Consider the following 27,727-nt stretch of genomic DNA (forward strand, 5'->3'; position numbering starts at 1 on the left):
GTCACTTCATGTAAATTTCAGTGCTTAAGCCGTCATCTGGCAGTTTTGTATAATTAATTCTACATTATTTTTAAATCTTTTTTTTTTGACAAAAACATACTCGCCCCATCTTCGACTATCATTTGTAAAACGCTCACCAAAATGACCATGTGCTAAGTACCACTATTGAGTCACCGACCGCACACCGACCGTCTGCACCCAGTCTTACTATCACTCAGTAGTGGGACGGTGCTGGTGGCCAGTGTTGTATCACAACCGCTACAGGCCGGTTGAGTGGAACTGTGTGTGATTACTACTTGTGGTAGGTCAGTACAAAATTTCTTATTTCTAAAACAAGTGCTTACTTTGACAAAATTTCATCAAAATTGTTTTTTTTGTGCGGTTATTAGTAAAAAATTGTAAGGAGATTGTTCACAAGGTTATTGAATTAGATAAGTAAGTGTCAGTGTGTATCAAGGATCTGTACATGGTTATGTGGTGGCCGTCTTGCTCCATTGGATTAGTGGGTGGTTTGTACCAAGTGATAATGTGCGGTTTGGTTCCCGAGGTGACCTATTATTTATTGAGTAATTTCACTACATAGAAAATTTGAATAAAAATTTAAAACTACGCAACGAATTGTAAATAGTTTTTTTTTTTTTAGATACAGTGATTCAAGAGGAATATTTATATGCAATTATGCATACTTAGCACCCGTACAAAGCCGGGGCGGGTCGCTAGTCTTAAATAAAATTTAGACATTTTTGTTTGCAATGGAGCTAAATACTAACTGAAAATATGAAAAAAATCTATTACAAGACACTAAACATAAACTCTTCCAAGGTACGTGAGTCAGCTGACATACTTTTTAAGATGCGACACACGTAAAAAAATATTTAGGTACCTATTACGTCAGTACGTCAGTAACAACACTACGCTCTTGATTAAAAGTAATAATTTTACAACCGATTAAGCCCTTTTTAAATGTTATTTACGTTACTGTTATTAGATATTGCTAAAAAGTTGTAGTTTTACAATAAAATACCTAGGTAATATAAAAAAAACTAAATGCTTAACTTATATTGATGCAATATTTGAGCTGTGATATTGCATTTATTTTAGGTGAAATATGAGACAGTTAATAGGCTCACTTACTCCTAAACTCTCAACGTTTTTAGAGGAAAATAGAGGCCTTTACTCTCCAGGCTTCTAGGCTAGGGGAGGCTTGACGTTCCCTAATTCGTCACTTAGTCGCCTTGTCCATGGTAAAAATTGTAGTGCTTGGGGTAACACGGGACTATTCCCACCGCTGCAACTCCTGTGTAGCCAGGATCTACAGCTTGGCCCCCAATAAAAACCCAACCAGTGAAGGTCAAGTTTGTCCCGGGGGAAAGCTAAACTTGGGGAAGCCAGATAATCGCATAATGTCCCTTATTCGCCTCTTACGACATCCACGGCAAGAATGGCAGTGGTTCTATTCTACTGTACCAGAACCATACAGCAATCAATAATTTAAGACCTCTATTACACACTTTTACTTGCTGCATGACGAGTCACTTACAAATCGACGACCGACGATCACCCATCCGTAATTGACCAAGCCGATCGTTGCTTAATCGATTGTTGCAAAGCCATCATAAAACATGTTTTGCTAAATGGACAGATTGCAAAAAGGTTGGCTTAGAACTGATTTACGGCTACCTATTAATTGGCCGTTAAAAGCTGAGATTAATTTGTAAATCAAATTATAAAGCGATCCCTCGTTTTAATTTTAACATTATGCTAAGACCTTTCTGTTGGGGATAAGTTAAACTCCTAAACTCAACTAAGCACTACCCGTTTTAAATAAAAGATGATTATTACTTAACGTTTGCGTACTATTTAAGTTTTATATTTTTAATTCAAAACACTTTAATAACTACTATAAGACATCGCTTTAACTCTGACTTATCCCGTAGTTGCGTAGATTTCAATTTCGGCCACTATTAATAATATGGTAAACACGAGCATTAATTTGGAGAGATTATCGTATATTTTGTTAATTTTATCCATTATCATAATAATCTATTGTGTAAGTTGGCTCTAGTATTCTGCTTATCATTGATTCTGTTTTCACAAAGATATTAAAGGACAATGATTTCAGTTTTCAGTTGTAGTTTCAAAACTTAAATCACTCACAAACTTTGAAATAAGTAAGCTTAAAGTTCCAATATTTATGTTATAAATTTTAATAATAAACGCATTTGTTCAATCACGAGATATTGACTCTATATCGTTGTTAAGCTAAAGTTTGTTCAGGCGAAAACAAATATTGTTTATTCACAATCCAATAATAAACTCTGGATGAATAGTAAACTTCTGAACACAAGCAAAATCGACCGAGACACAGTATAAGAGAATAGTAATCATAGTACATAGCAACAACTCAACTTTATGGAGGTATTATTTACAATACAGTCTATTCCCACCTCTCGTTCACACCGCTGCAACTCATGTGTAGCCAGATCTACAGCTTGACTGCCAATAAAAATCCAACCAGTGAAGGCCATTTTTGTCCCGGGGTTAAGTTAAACTGTCGAAGTTAGGATTCGACTTTTCTTTACAAACAAGCAAAAGTCCACCAAGCTGCCCTGTCCAGTCAATATTTGAACCCAGGCCCATAATGATTGTCTCTTGTCAATTTGTAAGGTAGAGAAGTACTTCTGTTTCTATTTACTGTGGTACATATTGCTTCATGCAAAGGTCAAATATGTGCGATGTACACACGCCAAGTTATTAAGCAATAAATATACATTTGTTTTATGCTCAGCGGCCTTTGACATAGCGTGGTTAGCTAATTTTTGTGGCAAATATGTGGACAAAGTTTACAATAGTAAATAAATGGTTAAAATTGACTTTTACTTGCTATTTCTAAAGGTTGACCGAAGATCTAGTGAAGGTCGCGGAAAGCACCTGGATGCGGGCAGCGCAGGACCGGTCATTTAAATCCTTGGGGGAGGCCTTTGGGATGTCCTTTAGTTAAAACTAACGAAGTTTCTAGCTTTTAGGACGTTTTGTTGAAATGAATTTCTACTAGGCTAAAGTTATTTATAACTGGGTAGTAACATTAATGTGTTGCTAGGTATGATTGTAATGTCGGATTAAATATCAGTTGGTAGAATTTTACTTAACTTATTTCACGTACAATACAAATATGGGCGACGGTAATCACTTACCATCAGGTGATCCGTCTGCTCGTTTGCCTCCTATCACATAAAAAAAAAACAAATAAAAATATACCTGTGGTAAAATCATTACGATTTTTTTATAAATTTGATGACCATCTGGCGTGGTGGTTGGCGTGTATGAAATTATGGGTTTAAATACCATTAGGGACAAAGTCAGTGGGTTCAGCATCAATGATAATTAATTATTATTAGATTATAACATTGTTTACAAAATGTTGCCTAGATAGATTGAAGGGTATTTCAATCCATCAAGATAGGCTTTGAACAATAAGCACTCCTGTCAAGGACGAAAATACCTACCACAGTAAAGCGCAGTCAGCCAGCCCGCTATCAACCTGTTGAACGTAAGTAATAAATAACAAAAGGATTAGATTTTAACTAGACCTTAATATTTTAATAAGCTTTTTATGTATTTACATAGAATTCAAACCTAAAATTCCATACATAGTCTAATAGTATTTTCATTTATTTAGTAAAGAAAATGGTCATGTCTTGGGAATCTAGAGCGGATCAAATAATATTACATCAATATCACTGACTCATAGACCTTTTTGTCTCTTACGGCTATAATATTGTATTATTGATAAACTGTAAATGAAACCTGTTTTGAGACAAATAAATACTTTCTATCTATCTACATATCTATTCCTTCCTTTGGTATAAATACTTCCTTCATTCCAACCACCACACTGTCAGTTGTAATGACATTACTTCAATGTAATGTCGTTACTTCTGTTAGCGTCTATTCCGTTTTACTGTTGTCCTTATGCTGTGGTCAGCATTTCTCACTTTCGTAAATAAAGGCAGAACTTCATCAAACGCCACTCAGTAGATTGAAGAACTTTCAATGTCAGAGTAAATCTGTTTCAAATTCCAAATAAATACAATTCTAGAATTAATCGCCTTCGATTGACATCATTTTAGACGCTCTTTCAAAACAGGAAGATTCTGAGGTAAGGGATTGCGGCAATAATAGTCCTAATTTTATTAAAGGAATAAGAGTGAGAGTAGTCACGCAAACTTGGTTCAGTAAGGTTTAATTCTGATAAAAAGTGTGTGAATTAAAAGATTAAAGATTGTGTTATTTCTGATATTACTGATCTTACTCGTACTTTACGATTAATGCGATTTTGTATAGGTTAGGATTCGAATGTAAAAAATACACAATGATTTTTACTTGATCTTAGTACTCGTATAAAAAAAATATTATGACTATGAGTTTTCTTCAATAATAAATAAATTATTTTTTGAATAACTTATTTGACAGTTTAAACTGTAGGCTAATCTATACTTATATTATAAATGCGAAAGTAAAGTAACTAGGAAAATTTTTCAGTATCTCAGAGGAAATAATCTGGGGGCACGGCAGTGCCCCCACCAAGTCGAGCAAAAAAGCGGCACAGCCGTACTATCCTTTTCTCGAAGCAATTCAGGCCATTTTCGACCCCCTGTATCATCGTTGTGGATAAAACTAGAAGACTGAATTTTCAGTATAAATGCAGGCATTGTAAAGACACGGTATATTTCAAATTTCATTCAATTTGAACCAGTAGTTTAAGAATTATAACGGGTCAAAGTTTCTTAATTTTGTCACTCACTGACTGACTGACTGACTGACTGACTGACTGACTGACTGACTCACTGATCATCAAAATTCTAAGGCACTTCTAGCAGACCTAGAAGCTTCAAATTTGGAATATAAGTAGTGTTTGGTGTATGAATCAAGGAAAAACTAAAATATTTGGGGGCACGGTAGTGCAACCGCTAAGTCTAGCAAAATTTTTCAACTTCGGTCCAGTTTTATAAATATTTAACTACTTACTTAAATAACTTTGTAATACCATATAAATATAAAGGCGCACGGTAGTGTCCCCGCCAAGTCGAGTAAAATTTTTCAATTTTGGTCCAGTTTTCTAGATACATAACTGCTGTCTACAAAATACAAAAATAAAATAAATGAGATCCCATCAAAAACAATACTTGTCAAAAAAACCAAGTCTCGCAACTCAGTTGTTCTACGGTAAAAAGTTGTGAGATCCATGTAATACCAAGTCCAGGCCAGGAAATCTTTAACGTTTTATATAAATATATTGACTTGGCCATGGCATGAAAATACGTGTAAATTAAATTATTTAGTGCGATGGCCAAGTCAATAATTTTTTGATGGGATGAAGCATTGACATCATACCTCACAAAGCATTTTAATTATGATTAATATCCTTATTTTATTTCTGTTTGAGTTTTATTTTCTGGCTAGAAGAGTCTTATCCTTGTAGCTTAATCAAATAATGATATTATGTAACCTGTAGATACATTAAATTCAAGGCTCAGGCACATTAATAGCATTATTAGTGAGACACACTGACACACAATGGGCTTACCACGCGATGTGCTATTTCCGAGGAAATGAAGTAATTATTATCTAATTGACTGTTTAATAATGCTCAATATTAATGACTGTTAAATAATAATAAATTGTTCGTGATATAACAATAACCAATTCACATACACAGTCGATTATGCAATAGTTACTGCAGTCGTTGCGTTGCGTTGCACTGAGTAGAGGCATACTTATTCCCCTATTGCGATTTCAGTATAAGTTATTTAGTAAAATAAAATCTTGAATAAATCTCTAATTACTGGCCACTAGCGGTCACTGAGTTTGTTCCAATGACATTACTTCTGAGCACTTGCTAAGCGTTTGTCTCGAAGGGCTGGTAGGGCCTAAAAGATAAGGAGACACGTAGAGACCCACGAAGGCCTTCTTCTTTACCTGTAAGTGCCAAATCTTGGTCAGAACTGAACAAATGCATTTGATTTCATTTCTCATTTTGCAATTGAATCGATTCCTGCCAAAACATCGAACAGGAATCGATTTCTAATTCATTTAGTAAAAGTAGTAAACAACCAACAACCACATAACCGTAGAGCAATGCTATGCATCGTACATATTAATTCCTCCACGGTTCCACGCGTGATCATTGAATAACCATGTCATTTTAATTAACGACGCTATCAAGTAATGCGATAACCATTGCTGAGTTTTTGCTGGACAGATTGAAGATATCGTGGCAATGACATCAATGAGCATCATACAGTGAATGTTGATGGTTTGTTGTGTGCCGTGGTGGAGGAGCACTAGTGTTGTGCGTCAGTGACTCTACGTGTTTCTTAAAAAGAAGTCTAAAGAAATTCGATATGCTATAAAAATATAGTTCTCATAGTACAGGTCGTTATTGATGTGTGTTCATTAGTTAAATAAATATGGATAAGAAATACCAAGATAATTATGTTATGAATTAGTAAGTATATGACAGCAAAAAACTAAACTGTTAGAGTTAAAACAATGTTCAGACGTAAATTCGCAGAAACAGGTCTTAGCTAAATTTAAAATGAATGTTGATTAGTATTCTACATAAAAACGGGCAAATAAAAGATAACATATTTTATTGTTCACACTATAAACGAAACATTCGATGTTTTATTTTAAATAATAAATAAATGGAAGATACTAAAAAGTCAAATTTCAATAATCTAACCTAAAAACCAACTGGGAATCGCCAGCGCCTTATCCAGACCATTTCGATGTCATGCCGTCAAAATATGTATTTAAAAGAAAGAATCACGCCGTCAAAACATCGCAAGAAAGAATCGACATGCAAATTGAATCTCGATATTAGTTTCCCAACACTACTTGGAGGCTACAGCTACACCTTTCACTTTCGATGGGTCGTTGTCTCGCCGTTTTTATGTCATACTTGTAATATCGCGTGCGTGTAACAATGCCGAGTTATTAAGAAAAATCATTCGGGAACCGCATAGAAACTCAGTGATGGATTGTATGCAATTTTATTTATGGGAATGGAAATCGCAATTTCATGTGTTTTGCGTGAACAATGGTAATGTTATATTTGCATGAACGAACAATGGTAATGTTATTGAATTTGAAATCAAATCGGGAATCATTTGGATGTTCCACAGAAAGTAGGTACATGAGTTTCCTTATAATTTAACTCTTGTTTGAATACATAAAACTAAATGAAACAAATTGCAATTTGCTTCTTAAATATTATTCACGAGATTATTGCAACCCAGTCATTAAGGGTCATCATAAAGGGTCAAAGTGTTATATTTGTATTAGTTATCTAGTTCTGTAGGCCTAGGATGCGCACCGCGATAAGCGGTTATCATGCCATTTTATCGATTTTGGCCATACATTTTGACGTCGATAAAAGTATTATTTATCAGGGCGCGCCTGGTTGTCAAATTTCTTTTTTTAAACAAATTTCTTTCGATATAACTTATTTTTTGTTCAAAACATAGAAATCAGAGCACATCCGGATAAAAAGAACGCATCACGAATTACACAATCTGGTTACGTCCGTACTAAGAACGTTAATACCTCGGAGATGTAACCGTGATCGTTTACTATACTATAGTGAACACGTCCGTGTCGTCCGTATCAAGTAAAAAAGCAAGTGAGCGTTAACGTTAACACCTCTTGTGACCTCTTGGCATTTGCGCCAATGGAGTTAATCTATTTTTAATTAATTGCTGAATGAATAAGCTTTACTCGTATATCAATCAATCAATCTTTATATCAAAGCAATCTTTTCAACCAACAAAGCCTTTTCTCGGGCTCGAGCCCAAAATAAAGATCGGCAGGCCAGAGTGAGGCCCTCTTTTTCAGGAATGCTTAAAAGCTCCCATTTCGCCTACGTCGAGTAAATTTTCAATTTTATAAAGTATTATGTAATAGTCACCATCATCTAAGATAAATATAGCGCAGTCTTTCTGATATTACGTCGTTTTGGAATTAAATATAGCTTTATGCATTTGGAGCGCATACCATTCTGTGTCAATGTTAATTTAACTTATTTGTGGGCAAGATTGCTCAAGTTTACTGGTGCGGATTGTAAGAGGTTTGGCTGCTTTCCAGTCAGTAGCAAAGGACCTAGATTTGGTCCTAAAGTAGCAATTATATGGTGATTAATGTTTTGGGAATTATTACATTCTAGTTTGAATTAGGGTACGTACAGTTTCGATAGAAATAGAGTCAATAAGTTAGATACCTAAGTGACTCATTGATAACAGCATTAAAAAACCATAGGAAAATATCGATACTTAAAAGTAATCTGCGCCAAATTTAAAAAACGGAAAATAAAAATAACTACTACCAACATTCAACGGGGTTGGTTTTATTTGCCTAATTTGATTTTCAATTCTCATCAATGACAAGTTTTACCACAACTATTATACAGCTATTTAGGTCATATCCCAATACAGTCAAATAGTACAAGTGTCCGATACCAGATGTTTTCAAGTACCGAAATAGTTTTGCGTTTTCCGTTCCCTCAGAGGGTGTGATTGATAACCCAGTATTGGAGGGCTTCCCTCCGAAGCTCTTGAGTGGGCCGTGTCATCGGAACCGACGCGTGGCGCTCGTCACTCATTGCTAGAGAGGTGTTCCTGCTTTTAGGTCATTTTAGGACAAGTTGTTTTCTTTAGAATGTCTCTCTCAATCTTTCAATCTCAGCTATCTGGGGGCACGGCAGTGCCCCCACCAAGTCGAGCAAAAAAGCGGCACGGCCGTACCATCCTTTTCTCGAAGCAATTCAGGCCATTTTCGACCGCCTGTAACTTCGTTGTGGATAAAACTAGAAGGCTGAATTTTCATTAGCTATGCAGGCATTGTAAAGACACGGTATATTTAAAATTTCATTCAATTTGAACCAGTAGTTTAAGAATTATAACGGGTCAAAGTTACTTAATTTTGTCACTCACTGACTGACTCACTGACTGACTCACCGATCATCAAAATTCTAAGGCACTTCTAGCAGACCTAGAAGCTTCAAATTTGGAATATAAGTAGTGTTTGGTGTATGAATCAAGGAAAAACTAAAATATTTGGGGGCACGGTAGTGCAACCGCCAAGTCGAGTAAAATTTTTCAATTTCGGTCCAGTTTTCTAGATACATAACTGCTGTCTACAAAATACAAAAAGAAATGAGATTTGGGGGCACGGTAGTGCAACCGCCAAGTCGAGTAAAATTTTTCACTTTCGGTCCAGTTTTCTAGATACATAACTGCTGTCTACAAAATACAAAAAGAAATGAGATCCCATCAAAAACAATACTTGTCAAAAAAACCAAGTCTCGCAACTCAGCTGTTCTACGGTAAAAAGTTGTGAGATCCATGTAATACCAAGTCCAGGCCAGGAAATCTTTAACGTTTTACATAAATACAGGGTGTCCCAAAAACAATGGATAACCCTATAACCATCGATAGGCCTCGCCATGGTCTCCCTAACGTCCAATTTTGACCCCAGTAAAAATATCACCGTTTTCCAGATTTTTAAGTTTTTGTGCATTTTTAGAAAATTGCCACCTGCGATTACTTTTTCTCATGCCATTTCTACAAATGAGGATACTTTTCAATCTAGTTTTTTTCCTTATCACAAGGGATAGTTGGGCTATCAAAAGAAAAGATTAAAGTTCAACAAACTAGTTTAAAACTAAGAAAATTTTAAGAAATTGCAGAGAAGAAGGAAAAATTAATTCATTGTCTTGCACTTTTGATCAGCCGTCGTGTAAAAAAAATGTAGGAAGACCATCGTGCCCATTACCTTAAAAACTTCCTTGGTTAATTGAGATTCTAAAAAGGTATCACAAGCCTATCTATTCTGTGTTATTTTTATCTTATGGCTACCTGAATAGCAACTAGTATGAAAACTGCAAAAATGAGTTTTTCTCGTAATAGTTAAACTAGGACTGCATAGTGGCATTAAATACAAATGGATAATTTTTAGCGTAGGAATTTTAATAAAGCAACATTTTATCATCATCATCATTTCAGCCATAGGACGTCAACTGCTGAACATAGGCCTGTACCCCAATGATTTCATAATGACCGCTTGGTAGCGGCCTGCATCCAGCACCTTCCTGCTTACCTTTATGAGGTCGTCGGTCCACTTTGTAAGTGGACGTCCTACGATGCGCTTTCCGGTACGTAGCCTCCACTTTAACCCTGCTGCCTCAGTTCTGCAAACTACTGTGCCCTGCACATTGCCACTTCAGCTTGCTGATCCGTCGAGCTATGTCAGCGACTTTAGTTCGTTTAAGAATCTCCTAATTTCTGATACGGTTTCGTGAAGAAACCCGAGCATAGCCCCTTCCATAGCACGCTGTCCAAAAAATCCACGTTTCCGAGCCGTGTATTATCACGGGTATCTGTCTATAGGCACATTTATAAGGTTTAAAACAAAAATTAAGTAATCACAAAAACGCAGAACGGACGGCCAATGGGGCAACAGGGTTCAAGTGGAGGCTACGTACCGGAAAGCGCATCGTAGGACGTCCACTTACAAAGTGGACCGACGACCTCATAAAGGTAAGCAGGAAGGTGCTGGATGCAGGCCGCTACCAAGCGGTCATTATGAAATCATTGGGGTACAGGCCTATGTTCAGCAGTTGACGTCCTATGGCTGAAATGATGATGATGATGATGATAAAATATTGCTTTATTAAAATTCCTACGCTAAAAATTATCCATTTGTATTTAATGCCACTATGCAGTCCTAGTTTAACTATTACGAGAAAAACACATTTTTGCAGTTTTCATACTAGTTGCTATTCAAGTAGCCATAAGATAAAAATAACACAGAATACATAGGCTTGTGATACCTTTTTAAAATCTTAATTAACCAAGGAAGTTTTTAAGGTAATGGGCACGATGGTCTTCCTACATTTTTTTTACACGAGGGCTGATCAAAAGTGCAAGACAATGAATTAATTTTTCCTCCTTCTCTGCAATTTCTTAAAATTTTCATAGTTTTAAACTAGTTTGTTGAACTTTAATCTTTTCTTTTGATAGCCCAACTATCCCTTGTGATAAAGAAAAAAACTAGATTGAAAAGTATCCTCATTTTTAGAAATGGCATGAGAAAAAGTAATCGCAGGTGGCAATTTTCTAAAAATGCACAAAAACTTAAAAATCTGGAAAACGGTGATATTTTTACTGGGGTCAAAATTGGACGTTAGGGAGACCATGGCGAGGCCTATCGATTGTTATAGGGTTATCCATTGTTTTTGGGACACCCTGTATATTGACTTGGCCATCGCATGAAAACACGTGTAAATTAAATTATTTAGTGCGATGGCCAAGTCAATAATTTATGTAAAACGTTAAAGATTTCCTGGCCTGGACTTGGTATTACATGGATCTCACAACTTTTTACCGTAGAACAGCTGAGTTGCGAGACTTGGTTTTTTTGACAAGTATTGTTTTTGATGGGATTTAAGAGCGTTGTAGCAAAAAGTTGGCGTTCGAATTTTAGGTTTTTATTGCTTGACGTCGCGTAGTGAGTGCGCAAACTGCATTTATCTGTACAATTTCAACGCTGCGTTGACTAAACGATCTTAATCCGTAGTTGTATCGTACCTAAGACAGTACATCATATAATAATAAAGAAATAATGTATAATTTACCTATTTGATTTTTTCTCAGATCAGACTTTTAGCAAAATCAAGTTACGTAATTAATGTATTTTTTACACTAGTAAATCCCGCGACAAGTTTTTAATCTTTAAATTGAGTAAAGTAATAAGTTGATGGGTTTGAAAGAATTTATGTATTATTTTATTCTTTTTACAGCATCAAAAGCTTGTTTATGAAAAATATTTACTATTTAAATTTTACTTTTGACTTTTTAGTTTTTATGATGCGGGATGGAAAAATTAAAATTTATTCTGATTTTGTGACGTTTCCGCACATAAATATGGATAGGTTAAATAAATAGAATGAAATGTATGAAAACGAGCGTGCCATTTTTTAAACGTTATCTATAATATCTGTGTCCATCAAAGAGCTTGTAACTAAACATCGTAAGCGCCATTCAAATTATTATCTAAAAGTTAATAATAAATATTTAGTTTTTGTAAATCTAAACAAGTCAGGAAATCAAAGAGGTAAATACTGATATCATTGTGATTTTATAGAATTTATTATTATAAACCACGGTCGTATAATGCTAAAAAATCAGAGGTAACTTTAAGATTTTTATCCATAGAGCAAAATTTATCTAATCGTGTTTTTAAACAGTTATCCCATTAGGTAAACATGTGTTCTGTAATACAAACCCATCAAAAACAATACTTGTCAAAAAACCAAGTCTCACTACTCAGTTGTTTTACGGTAAAAAGTTGGGAGATCCATGTAATACCAAGTCCAGTCCAGTAAATCATTAAAACGTTTTACATAAATATATTGACTTGGCCATCGCATGAAAACACGTGTAAATTAAATTATTTAGTGCGAAATGAAACAAAATTTTGCATGCCTGTGTAGACATGCAAAATTTCAGCTCAATGGGAAAACGGGAAGTAAGTAAATTTTAAGTTGCAAGATTTTACAACTCCAGATGTCAAAGAAAATAAAAGCTTGTAGATAGCTTTACAAAGAAAAGAAATATTTATGAAGAAAATAAAAAGTACTGTCTACGATACATTTGTTAGGTCGTGTTGCACCGTCTTACTTTAACATTGACATCAAAATTTTGGATGTCAAAATTCTGTCTAACATAAAAAACACCGGTTATTGTCAGTTAGGGTCAAAGTTAGGTGGTGCATCTCAGCCTTAGTGTATTTTAATTAAATTTAATACAAATAAGGATGACGAAAATAATCGATAAGTGATCTAACTCGAATATTTCTTATAGTAGGTATACAAGATGTCGAACAAATGGTTACTTACTGAAAAAGTGCTTCATGAGACCTAGCAAACGGCATCAATTATGTTTAAGAACGAACTGAATCTATTAAAAAACCTATATTTCCAGCTTTCATACATTTAATACAGTTACAAACAAACACGAAATCAATGGTTTCTGAGAATTCTGAGTGCCTTAATGCCGTCCCCTTTATCTGTTTATTTAGTATTTATTGATTAGTATCTCTTGATGATATTGTAGCAAGTTAAACCTAAAATCATGTTTTCCGTAAATAATTTAAATAAGAATGCAATTTACGAGTTTGTTGTTTGATTATTATATATTACTCAATTAAAAAAATAAATTTAAAAAATTAACACTTCTAATATGGTAGGTATGGCTGGCGGCATACATTTAGTATGAAATTCGGAAACATTGAATTTTCGCATAGATCCAGTTTATTCTTTGACCTATTTATTGTTATTGTTTTAAAGAGCTCATGAAGCACTTACAGGAACAGTAAACAGTTTCTCGATATCTTGTATAATTAAAAATCAAGTGAAATCACTTATCGTTTCCACCCTGTACCTATACTTTTAAAAATAAACTCATTTTGTACGTTCATTTGTATATAAGTATCTACAATACAAATACCTAACCAACTTAGTTGACGTTTTATAAAACTATTTGTCTAAGTGTCATCGAGCGACCACTGGTGGATTTGCCATTTACCTGACCTACCCCTTTATTACTAAACGTTTAATATCAGATGAATAGTTACGCACCAATTTCTTTCACTCAGTCGTAACAGTAACACATTAGAAAATATTACACATTGGCTGGAACTACATAACTTAGAAATTAATCTTAAAAAAACAAAAGTAATACAATTCCGACCATATACAAAAGCCCCTTTAGACATCAATATAACACTTGGAAAAAATGTACAATTAGAATCAGTAGAAACTTTTAATTTATTAGGACTACACATAGACACAAACATTAACTGGAAAACGCACATAGATCAAATAAGAACCAAAATATCAAAATTTACATACGCCCTATTTGAAATAAAACACAGCACAAACACAGAAACAGCACTAACAGCGTATTACGCTTATGCATACTCCTGGCTTAAATATGGAATAATGCTATGGGGCAACAGCGTTAATGCCAATGACTTATTTCTATTGCAGAAAAAGTGTATAAGAATCATAGCCCAAATAGATAACACACAGAGTTGCAAACCTTATTTCATAAAATACAAAATAATGACCCTAACAGCAATATATATCCATGACCTATGCTCATTTGTTTATAGAAATACACATTTATTCAAAAAAATGCAAGACACACATAACGTTAATACTCGACACAAAGAAAAGCTATGCCTCCCATACTCCAGAATAAAAATGTTAAATACCAGCCCATATTACATGGCCATCAAGTTATTTAATAAACTACCACAAGAAATAAAAAATGAACAAAAGTACACAATATTCAATAAAAAGTTGAAACAATACTTAATAAATAAATGTTACTATAAATTAGATGAATATTTAAATAATAAATAAAATAATAATACAGGACTGATTTTGTGATAAAACTAATACACTAACGTAAACTGAATAACTTTTAATGGCGCTCTGGACTGTAAATAAATACTTAAAATATAATATTATACGTACCTACAAAATAAATAATTATATAGCATGCATGCAGCTCTCCAAAAAATTTGCAATACCTAAACTAGGTTACTAAGTTTTAAGCACTGTATTTAGTTATAAGACCTTATGTACCTACACTTAGTGAGCAAATAAATGAATATGAATATGAATATGAATAATTGAACTTTCGGAAAAACATGACGAAGCGTTGTGTGACCATACAGACGCTATTCAACTTTTATTTATTAGTAAGGAAGAGTATATTTTATGCTGGTAGAAACACAATAGCATAGACTAATGTTTTGACACCCTGTTAAAATTTTTATTAGTCATTTATTTTTTCCTGACCAAACAGATACCATAATAATATCTTTTATCTATTCTACCCATATTCTGTAAGTAAAATAATAAAAAGTTTGAAAAGAAAGAAATTACAAGTCCGATTTACCTAAACAAATAAATTAAAAATACTTGCGGATCAAAAGTACTCAATCATACTACAATTTACGAAAAAATCACGCGTGACGCATATACGTCAGTGGGCAGTCAACTGACATAGACCCGGCGTCTACGAGTGCCAAAGCACGACTGATTTATGCCATTTGATGCACCCGATTTTATAGTATTTTCAAATTAATTTTTCATTTGAAGATTGAAGATAGATATTTTTTCTTTTTCACACAATAATAGTACTATGTTTCTTCTTAAGTATGAAGTAGTTTATGTTGCCAAATGACTTTTAGATTATGAGATGTGACCTGTTTTCTTGCAGTAATTTTCTCGAATTTTGACTATCTTAGACATGATAAAAATGCATTTTAATGAATGAAACATCAAAATTTTCTCAATACACTTTCTTCTTCAGGGTATGCTTATTCTAATGAATACATTTTATCTTCTTACTTAGAAATAAATTTGTTGTAATATTAGTTCAAAGTTGTGCCTTAGCGAGTTACCTGGGAATCGGGCTTTCGAAATTCGCTGTTTTCGTAGGCAAAAATCCAATTTGAACGAGATTTTGTCAATAGACATTCCGTAAAAACGTATGATAATTACGATGATATAAGTCAAAAGAAGCTATAACAATAAATTATATGACTAAAATCATTTCGAAATCTGCCAAATTCTCGATTTCTGCATGAAAAATGTGACAACGCTCTTAAGAGTTACGTGTCCGGTTAATGCTGAAAATGGTGTTTTTGCTTCGAGGACTTTTTAGGACAAATAATGCCATCTTTCATTATTTTATTCGACAGACACATGTCAGGTTAGTGCTGGAAGAGGTGTTCCTGCTTTATGGATGTTTTAGGACAAGATATGGGTGTCCTTTAACTGAGTTATTTCCGACTAATGTCTTATACAATGAGGTTATTGTGATTGTTGATGCTCGTCAGTCATTGCTGAAGAGGTATTCCTGCATTTAGGGCAATTTAGGACAAACAATAAGTTATTTTTCTTTGATATTTGCTGACACATGTCAGCTTTAGCTTTGTTTATCATTATGAAAGTAGAATAAAGCCACTCCCATTCTTCTCTCGGCATAAAAAAAGAACATAAAGCCTTCTCAATACATCTGGCCAGATTCTCTATTCGCTGGTAAATAGGAGATAAGGTCATGCTCTTGTAGTAGAAACTAAATGACTATAAATGTTATCTATACTAATACTATAAATGCGGAAGTAACTCTGTCTGTTTATCTGTCTTCTGTGGCAGACAGAATTCCACGCGGGCAAAGCCGTGGGCGGAAAGCTAGTGTTATTATCTTTTTTCTTTAATTCGACTCTCTTACAAACTTTGGCGGCTACGCAGAGAATAAAAATAATTTACACGAGTGCAATATGTTTAAATTTTATTTTTAGTTCATTATTTTTTATTATCACAGGCACTTTTGATAAAAACACAGAAGTGATCCAAAAAATTTACCTACGGCTGTTGCTATGGCTTTGCCAATCCTTCATAGAAAAGTCGAAAAATAAAATCAACATCATCCTGCTTTTAAACGAAATTAAACAACGTTAATAAAATGCCAACATTATTATCTTAAAAAGTCAATGTAGTAATTTTTAAAGTGCTTTTATCAATTTCACTTGTGCAGTCGACAATACAATATCAGACTAATGAAAATAGTATCTTTTATATCCGACTAAGAAATGTAACCGACTTTAGATTAGCTTGACGTGGTTTTTCTTTTCTACACTGTAATAATAGAAGTAATAATTCAATACAAGCAACATTGTTTATTTAACATGATTATGATTATGATCTACGACAATACAATTTATTAATAACTTTACTCAAATTAAAAATAAAAGAAGAAAAGTAACTATTTGATCAAAAACAAAAGCAATGCAATTAAACATTGCAGTTCGTCATACAAAGTGGAAATTACTCGGCTCGTTTGTTTTTCAATTATATCATACTTGTACTACATGTAGGCTTGTCACACTAGTTACCAAATACCTACTTGACGCTCCGTTGCTTTTAGCTCTTCGGATGGTATCATTATTTTTACTGGGTGTTGGTTTTTGTTTTATGAGTTAGTAGTTAATATGTGAATTCAGATTTCATTTGTTTTCAAAGTTCTTGTAAATAGATCATCTCAACTCTCACATCAGACTGTTAATCAGATTCGATATAAAAACTTAGATTTATTCGATAGTTAGCTATTTAAATTCAGTAAGAAACCGGAAGACATAGTGTGGGTAGGCCTCCCACTAGCTGGACCGACGATCAGATGAAGGTCGCAGCAAGTAGACCGATCACCGATCGTGGTGGAAATCCTTGGGGGCCCTTGTCCAGCTATGTACGTCATTTGGTTGGAACGAACGAAAAGTAAAAGTATGTAACTAAAGTACCTGAATATTTTTTTTTATCAATAAATAAAACATTTAGTCGTGGTTATAAAATAGGCTAGCTCAAAATCGACCGTTCACGTTGGCGTCGCGCACCGGGAAGAAGGAAACTTCTAGAACTTCCGCGTGAGTCGCGAGACGCGCGGGGGGACTGCCTCGCGCCGATTGGCCGAGGGAAGGGCGCGGCACCATACTTCCGCGTGATTCGCTATTAGACGAGATGGCGTGATAACACTAACGTTGCGTTGTTCGCGCGCGATAACGTTATAAACGTTATGAAATAGCGTTGCCGCGTTACAACCTCCCCCTCTAGTTCAGACGACGCAACGCGGTCTGGACTAGCTTAAGACTTACGCGGCCTACCTCGCCTACGCTTTTCCCTAACAGGCGGCTGGATGTGACCAACAAACGGAGTAAGTTGTGAGGCATGGTACTTCCCTAACTTCGCTCCAGACTCTCCCTCCAGGAGGTAAGTAGTGTCACTCAAGACCCTCGATATCTTATACGGGCCGTCACGCCTAGGGTTAAACTTAGGGGTTTGACCTCGATCAGTGTCGTTCAAACCCTGGGTCTTCAGCAAGACCAAATCGCCTACCTTATAGTCGGGCGGCGGCCGACGACCTTCGTCGGCGTATTTCCTCTCGGTGGCAGCTCGGAGGCGGCTAGGGTACTTAATAAGTCGCTCGTCCGGCCCCTCCCCCTGCTTCAAAGCTACCCCGAGGCAATAACCACTGCTCTCGGTCCTCAGCTTCAGCTTCGTGGTCTTCTCGACACGCTTTAGCTCGGCGTCGGCGGCAGAGGTAAGTACGTGGTCCCGTACAAAAGCGTACCGCCGGTCTGGTGTGTCGGCAAAACTCCACGATGCCTGCTGGATATCAATAACAATACCTGCGTCTCTGATGAAGTCACGTCCTAGAAGCGTCCTCGTATCGGCTCCAGGGATCACCAGGAATGTCGTAAATATCTTTCGACCTTGCAGGACGACAGTGACGTCACCTGTAAGGACGTCGTGTACCTGTCGTGTTCCATCTGCTAAACCGATCAATCGCTGCGTCTCCACGAAGCGTACGCCACCTGCCACCAACTTCCGGTACAACATCGGACTGGCTAGGCAGTCCGTAGCCCCTGTGTCCATGACAGCAATACCGCTATGACCCAATATCTGGATTCTGATCGTCGGTTTAAACTGGTCGCAGTCAACTCCCGCTGTATAAAGAGTCAGACTAGGGAGGAAACATAAATCGTGAGGCTCGCCCTCCACCTGGGCGGTATTAAATTCACTGGTACCTGAAAAACTGGCTTTCGCCTCAAAATCGGCAATTTCTCGAAAATTGCGTAAAACATCGGGTGAGATAGGCATTTCACATCTATCTTGCACACAATTACCACTGTGACACATTTCGGATGCGTTACCCTGCATCCCAGAAAAGTCGCATTTGCCACCCTGTAATATGCCCGAAAAGTTCCGGTTGCCACCCTGTGTGTCCGAAAAATTTCGGTTGCCACCCTGTGTTACAGGTGAACTACGGTTATCACCCTGTGTTACAGGTGAACTACGGTTACCACCCCGTGCTGAATTATTATTCCCGGGCTTACAATTTTTCCCACAAAAATTCCCGGTTTCATCCTGTATTGTCAAAACATTCCCGTTTTCACCCTGTATGACGGGAATTTTACGTGATGAGTTACGAGTTTTCGTCTTGTTACGTGATGATAATAATGTTACGGGGGGTTTACAATTATTGTAAAAAGTACGACGGGACCCTAAAGTGTGAAGTTCCGATTGAGACTTCGGACTACACGTCTCACACTTCGATTTGATTACGCCTTGCTGGCCACATCCATAACACCGTATTGTACTATTATTACGCGAACTATTATTATTACGTTCGGGGTTGTCTTTGCTCGTGGAAGTTTTGTTATTTCGCTCACGGTTACGACAATTATCTATTTGATGACCAAATACTTTACAAAAAGAACAACGTAAACGATTACGTCCCTCCTGTGTTTTTGCGTCATTTGAACTAGAGGGCGAGTGTGTAGGTGTGTTATCAGTTAGCGGAGAACTACTTACGGTTTTCTGGTTCGAATAGGTACATGTGGTGCCGCGTGGACCTTTACCTTCGTCCCCTTGCGTTACCTCGGCGATAGACTCCTCGATATCGCGGGCCCTATCCACCAACACGTCTAACGACACAACACTTTCGCGGGTTACGCGTTTACGCACTCGTCGGTCAAGTAGACCGTAAACAATGTCAATCTGCAGACACTCGTTCAGTTCGTATGGAAGTTTAGCTATCAACGCTCTCGTCTTCGAGATAAACACGTCGCATCGTTGCTGTCCTTGCTCTTGCGCGAATATTTCGCGAAGGATTTTGTAGGCCGGTCGTGCGGCGCCGTACATGCCTCGTAGGCGCGCGACCGCGTCGTCCCAGGTGTAGACGGAGTTTTTGACCCCTCGCCACCACACAGCTGCATCATCCACCAGCAGGATGGGGAGGCCGCGCAGCGCGTGCTCGTCGCTCACGCTCAGGCACTCCTTGTATGTAGTGACGGCGTCCAGAAATGCTTCCAACTTGTCGGCGTCGTCCGCTCGCCCATCGAAGCGTGCCGTGCATTTTGCGAACGATCCGCCTCGGAACTGCGACTCGGATGTCGACATCGGTGGCGACTGGGGCGGTACTGCCGGCCCCGTGCTCGTCGTGCTCGTGGTGCTCAGCGTCGTCAGTAGGTTCTCGAAGAGGATGCGGTTGGCCTCCTGTTGGGACCGCGCGAAGGCCGACAGGAGGGAGGACACCTGCGACTCGGTCATGAACGGGCCCGCGGCGCTGCCGCCGGGCGCGGTCGGAGCCGCTGTCGCTTGCCGGTCGGCGCCGTGCTGAGCGACCCCCTGGTCGCCCGCGGCTGCCGATGCCGTTGCCGCTGAGTGGTCGTCGTGGTCATCGCGGTTGCCTGCGACCCCACACTTGGATCGCGTCGCGGAAGCCATCGTCACTCGTAAAGTTCGAGATTGCACTGTTTTCACGCCGGTAAAAACAGGTTTCGACACGCTGCACTCACGGTAGGTACTTTGCCGGTACTGTTCGTAGGTTAAGGCCTCGAGTTGGGCGTCATTTTAGTCGTGGTTTCACAATAAACATTTATTGAAACTTAAGCTTACGACTAAACAAACTTTTCGTGGCAAACAATCATGGGAATTTACATATTTCCACATATAAAATAGGCTAGCTCAAAATCGACCGTTCACGTTGGCGTCGCGCACCGGGAAGAAGGAAACTTCTAGAACTTCCGCGTGAGTCGCGAGACGCGCGGGGGGACTGCCTCGCGCCGATTGGCCGAGGGAAGGGCGCGGCACCATACTTCCGCGTGATTCGCTATTAGACGAGATGGCGTGATAACACTAACGTTGCGTTGTTCGCGCGCGATAACGTTATAAACGTTATGAAATAGCGTTGCCGCGTTACAAACATCCAAATATTAATAATTCTTTTTATTTAATATTTTTACTAAATGAGTATAGATTTTGTGACCTTTAGATTAACTGTTACTGAACCACAGCGCCAAATATGTCTTCAAATATGTCAAAATAGCTGTATGTCGTTGAAGAATTCGCAGACTCCGATAAGAATTCCACGGATATCTCCTACAAATATCGAAGAAATAACTTGAAATATTCCTAGAGTTATGCACCCAGTGAAATATTTCCTTATAACGTAAATAGCCGTGCATTTTAAATTCATTTTCGATTTTCTCAGCTTATTTTAAAGATTATAAATATAAATTTAAAGATTTATAGTCCCGTTAGCCTCTTGTACTAAGCTAAATATGCGGCGGGGACCGAACCCGCATTCCTCGGATCACGAATCGGCCAGTCCGACCCTCACTTCTTTCTGAACTTCACTGTTCGGCTATCGTGGCTTCATTTTCATAATTTTACTTCATCATCATCATCTCAGCCACAGGACGTCCGCTGCTGAACATAGGCCTCTTCCAATTTTTAATTTTACTTAAATTTAAGTAATTATAAACATTTTTCACAACACATCGAAATGTTTATTAACACGTTGTAACCTTCATGTGCAAATGAATTGTTATATAATATTTTAAACTATTATGTTGCATTTTTTTTTACTATAAAATTATCACTTCACGGGATTTATATATACGGGATATTGTTGCAATAAATCCCGTGAAGTGATCATTTTAAATTAATTGTTATTGAATTTCCGGAGATCAAAATTATTATGTGAATTCACGCGTAATAGATCATAATATTATGAGTCTACAATTTTTGATAAAAATCAAGAGCTACGTTTAAGTCAATGCGTGTTGATCGGTTACGTCTAGTATCATGTATTAATAATAAAAATCATATTTCCAATAGCAATAACATTTGAATGGATGCAATTGATTTTATAGTATAGTTACGTCTAAAAAAATCATATTTAAAGCAACTTTTTTTGCTGTACACCTACTCGTATAGCATCATGCAAGGTGGTTAAGTGGAAATTGTAAAATAAAGAGCATTTCGATTAAATTCCATTTGCATATAACTAATAATTTAGATTTCAATAGCCTTATTTATTCATTTCACATTTCCTATAAGCCCTATTTTAGACTTTAAATATTATATAAACCTATATTATACAGCTCATGAAGCGTTAATTAATTGTGCATTCCTTCAATCGGATTACTGTTATAAAGCTAAACGATTTGCTCTGCTGAATAAGTTATATCCTGATTACAAAATGAATTGCGTGGAAAAGTTTCACTTCACAAATAAACAAGCGATTCATTTTAACATCACTCGTGTGATCATCATCACCATTTCCGCATTTCTCTTTTACATAGTGTCAGCGTCAAATAGTTCGTGACACCCAAAGTAGCCAAAAAGTTCGCAACACGTCTTTGTTTAACAATGAGGGCTATCGTTTTTATACTTAACAGTTGGCACCCCTGGCGATTGACAGGCCCTTACTCTACAGTGGCGCCATCTTGATGAGTGCAAATACGATAGTCCTCCTACCACTTTAGCGCTCACAAGTTGGCGCCACTGTCTTCGCTACTAGCAAGTGACAGGACCTTACTCTACAGTGGCGCTAACTGGTGAGCGCTAAAACGATAGCCCTCATTGGATTAAGGTTGTGCTATCAACTTTTTGGTCACTTTGCGTGTCACGAACTCTTGACGCTGTATACCTACTTACATTATTATTGCTCACAGATATGTATGCATTCATATTTCCACTCCTCAAAGCTTGAATTCCCACGAATCCTTGCTTAGCGGTTACCTTCTAATAGGTATACCTACCTTCATAGCGATAAGACCGCCTAGTTGTACCTTGTGTGTTCCTTTTCTTTCTGTTATGTTATTTGGTGTGCAATAAAGTGTATTTATTATTATTATACCTGCCGTACTCGTATAGCATGGAGGGTGGTTGAGTGGAAATTGGAAAATCAACAGCATTTCGATTTAATTCAATTTGCTTGTACTTATAATATAGATTTCAGTAACTTTATTTATTCATTTCACATTCCTTAAACCTAAAATGCAAATTCTTGTTTTAGCAGTAGGTAGTTGTCTTAGCAGTTTTGGCTATGCGTTGATAGTCATTCAGGACGAACGGTTTTATACGCATGGACGACAGCACATCAAGGTTGACACTGTGGATTCTTATGTAACTTTAATTGGTACTACTTAGCAACAATATATAGATACACTATCGATTGAAATACTAGCTTTTGTCTGTGTCTTCACCTGTATTGAATTTGTACCCCTTTTTCAACTCTTTGGTTTCAAAATTCACCTCGAATTTCTGAAAAATATTTCTTAGTGAATACCTACCAATGCCAAATTTGATTGATTTGTCATTGGTATTCACTAAGAAATAATACATACAATGCTAATACATTGCGCTGAAAGCAGCGCAATGTATTAGCAATAAAGACTCATGTTGATAGATCATTCAGTTCATTAACGAGTGCCTTTCAAATTATACATTAATAGAAGATTAAGTATCGAAAGCAATAAAATATACGCGCACACCGATATTAGGCCCATTGTTAGTTTTCCTATTTTTTACTCAAATAGTACGTTTAATATTCCCGACATGAAAAAGGGTTAAGCTTAAATTTCTTTGGACCTCCATGAATACACCGGTGATTCAGCTGAATACCGCGTTGTTAGGACCCTGGATGGCCATACACACCTTTGGTGACACTTCCTTTCGCCGTGAACACAAAAACTCTATTTATGATTGTGTGACAAGCATTCAGGAATATAATGTAACTTTTGCATGAATAAACAGGAAAATACGAACTTAAATGTCACATTTTTATTCTCGTTTATTTATTTTCATAAAGGTTTTAGATACCTAAAGAAGAGTACTCAAAGATGAATAGGAAAAATACTTTTGCACACCATTTATAAAATGTAGAGACTTTTTGGAAAAGTGGCAAATTTTTCTAATAGCCCTTCAAGCACCAGCGAATCGAGACACAATAGAAATCAATTGTTACCACGGTCTCATGTGACCGCTTAAGGTTCCACAGACACACGTTATATTTGTTACAATTTTTTTAAGTAACCTACATCTTAATAGATAGATAATGTAACATCTTTGATCTCGTTTAGATATAAACAAGCACAATGTATGTACATAACGATTAGAAAATTTGCAACGGTTATCAATCAGGTACATTTATTATGTACATATTCATCAATATCGCTGCGGCATTTCTAAATTACAATTTGATTAAGAGTACATTTGAATTTTAAATTACATTTAAATCAATTCGCTGGCTGAAATAGAAATCAGCTAAAAATAACATTGCTCTAGTAATTGATGCAAATGCGCTTCAAATAGCTGGCTAGTATGGAATTTGTATTCTAAAACCTTCAACAATGAAATCGATGGGTGCCTGGAATAAAGCCACAATCGACAAAACACAATTTTACAGGAGAAGAGATTTAGTGTCAATTTTGAATAATTCTAAACTACGAGGCGTATCAAAACGGTTTGTATATCAAACGATGCGTTATTTTTTCTGGAGTAACATTTAATGTGCATAAGGTTATAGTGCTTAGAATATACTTAAAAAAAGGTAGAAATACATATTGCCGCTTCATACATTGAAAGTCGGTTCCGTAAGAGTCCATTGTGGTTTTATTCCGGTAAAAAGTGTGCAATTAATCAAACAGCAATAGTGTATTGCAGCCTCGGGGGCTGATCTGAAGGATACAGTAATAGCCGTTTGCTTGTAGAAGATTTAAATAAAAGTTTTAACATTGTATATGGCACGATTATTCCGGTCAACAAATTATAAATGATGAATGGGAATAACGATTCAATATCTATAGTGCTTTTGGTAAATCAGGCAGTTTCAAAGATAAAATTCTAAAAAAAATTCAAAAGGTGTATAGGAACCCGCAGATTACAAAAATCACTTAATCGGAAAACTGCTGCAATGGCTATTGCGGCTTTATTCCAGGCACCCATCGAAATGTCCATTTCGAGTATTCCTAAATTATTGGACATGGTAACAAAATACCGATTAAATGAATAGCTCTATAGTTATGCATGTCAGTTGCCCATTTATTTGTTGGTATTTTTGGAAATTATGTACACAAATAAATTGGAAATTCTAGCCAAAAGCCGAAATTTTGTTCTATACCTGTTATGCTTTAGTAAAACATAATTATTGGTCGTAATTACTTATTAATACGCATTAACTGCGTGCATTAACCATGCGTTAGGAACGACCTTACAATCTTAATCCACTTCCACGTAAAAAAGTCTTCGTGGGACCAAAGTAGTTTAGTTTTTATCCTCAAACCGGACATTAACATAAGTGGTACAATTTAAGCATGAGAAAGACCTTGTTGCATCACATATGCGGCCATCAGAATATAAATGTCTGCCAACTGACGTAGAAAGTGGAGTCACGTAGGTGAATCTGAGGTAGAGAACATTGGCCCTTGTGGCTTTTGATTTAGAAAATATTTTCGTGTGGAAACGGAAGCACAGATTTATTTTTGCGTTGAATATGTATTCGCTACTGTAGTTATGTTTACACTAAAAGTAGCGTTTAAGGTGTTGTGACACTTGAACTATGTCCCAGCTTTATGATTTATCAATTTCTGCACTGGTACATTTTATCAAGAATTCAGAGCGACTATTATAATTTTCTGTAGTTGCCAGTATTCAACTATTGTTTTTACTCAAAATACTCAAAAGTTGTGTCTTATATTTAAATGCCTTTTTGTCTACTTTCCAGAAAATGAAGCTGGTTTGGTGCTGCGTCGTTGCAGCATCGGTACTCGCAGCCTGCGCAGCAGTGGACGTCGAGAAAACTGTCCAGCAAGTCCAAAACATTCTCCAAGCAAACAGTGGCTTACCCAGGCTAACCAGAGATGAAATCATACAGTTACTAAATGATATCAGAGCTGAAGACGCAAAAAGCAAATCATCTTCAACCTCCACGGAAGATTCTCGAGAAGTTAAATCTACTGAAAGACCTTACAGGATTGAGGACAACGAAATTAATCCAATCACGCAGTTGCCAAATATAAATGAAAATGTTGTGTCAAATGAAAAAGATAAAACAGATTCTGTTCCTGTGAAGCCTATCTTTGAAAGCACTACCAAGAAGAACGAACCATCGGTTGTAGTAGTCTTACCGTATACACCACGAGATGGCTCTTCATTACAAGAGTTATACACGCGCCCACCTCGCGTTGAAGTGGTACCAGTATCTCAAGTTACTTCAACTGCAAGACCTAAATTAGTTGATTCCCTTGAAAAACTACACAAAACCATTCAAAATACGAAGCCAGCTAATAAAAAAGCGAAGGTCGATGACTTCCCAGCTGAACTTCAAGCATTCCTAAACGCTCACGGCTTGAAAGGCAAACCAGGACAGGATAATTTTCTATTACCTCTGGAAGGTTTCAAACCTTTACCTCCAGCAAAAGTAGTGGATGGATCAGTTCAGTTGCCCGAAAACATACTTTTGAGTTATGACCTAATTTCCTCTAATACTGACAATGAGCCTGTCCATCAGCCATCATCAAACAATTTCTTATATGAACCTCTCCGACCTGAATTTCCATTTGAGCTGGACATGTCGCCATCTGAGAAGAAAGAGACAGTCCTACCATTAGATCTGCCTGTAAGGAAAACTAAGTCTACCTCTGAGACATCACAAACTAACTTAGACCCGATTGATTACGACGCAGTGCGCGTGATTCCTTTGCAACAAGGCTTAAACCCACTAGATGAAGTCAAAGCTGCTGCTTTAGAGAGTGATCCAAACAAAAGGCAAGCTGATGTATCGACTGAAGCAGCAAGTAAGGCAAGTTCAGAAACGAGCAATAGTGGAACGCAATCGAATGATAGTCCAACGTTAGATTCTCAGCCGGCCGATTCTGGAGCATCTATAGCTGATTTAGAGGATTCTTTCGGTGGAGCTGCCCCAGAACAACCAGGAGATTCTGAACTGCCTCCACCTAGAAAGAACGGGTTCTACTGGATGTTGGACTGGAACAGTTTCTTAGAAGTAGGAGATGGTGACACCAAAGTGAATATCAGATTTGAACCAAAATTGGGAGATCCACAGATGTTTATACCCGTGAATGTACCGTGATTTGGTTAGTGGGAATGGTTGTTATTTATTGATCTAGTCTTGTTGGAAATGTCTGTCACTAATTTACAAAGGTGCTCATCGGTATGCAATGACGGTTATTCACGTAACAGTCTCTAGATTGGGAAGTAGTGATGTGAGTGGATCGAAAAATGAGCATGGTTGCTCAAATCTAGACCAAAAGTGAACTTAGATGTTAGTGTCAGAGTCGCGCGGTGCATTATAGATAAATAGGCCTAAATAGCAAACAATATTTTCTTTAAGAAAATCAGAGGTTTGAAAAGTAAGTGCCTAAAGTAAAGACTACTTTAAAAACCAATACTCGCTTCTGATCGCTGCTCTATTAATTTATAGTTAATTGTCTAATTTGACAATTAATATGCAGTAAGTGCAAACATTTACTTTTAATTCGCCTATTTTTAGATTACAACTAATAATGAAAGAACAATGTACATTAGAAAGATAAATATATGAGTTGAATGAGTGAAATTGACGTAAAGAATGCCTTGACGCAGTTGCCGGACCAAAACGATCGATCGAAAGTTAGCTAAGTGAAACCGTCGCGTGTAATGTTACATTTATAATTAGTAGATAGTATAAAGCCATCTTTGTATGTAAATAGCGTTTTTTTAGAATTAAATTAGTTTGAAAAACAA

The 27,727-nt window shown here is 36.8% G+C and overlaps 1 protein-coding gene across 1 annotated transcript; it reads left to right on the top strand.

The window, feature by feature from the left end:
- Positions 1 to 213: 213 nt before the first annotated feature.
- LOC135078292 (uncharacterized) lies at positions 214 to 27,727 on the top strand. The gene is made up of 2 exons (XM_063972890.1): positions 214 to 305; positions 25,707 to 27,727. Exon 2 carries the CDS (start codon positions 25,710 to 25,712, stop codon positions 27,072 to 27,074), a length of 1,365 nt encoding a protein of 454 aa, XP_063828960.1. The 5' UTR covers positions 214 to 305; positions 25,707 to 25,709; the 3' UTR covers positions 27,075 to 27,727.

This window comes from Ostrinia nubilalis, chromosome 14, assembly GCF_963855985.1.
Source record: "Ostrinia nubilalis chromosome 14, ilOstNubi1.1, whole genome shotgun sequence".
Taxonomy (NCBI): domain Eukaryota; kingdom Metazoa; phylum Arthropoda; class Insecta; order Lepidoptera; family Crambidae; genus Ostrinia; species Ostrinia nubilalis.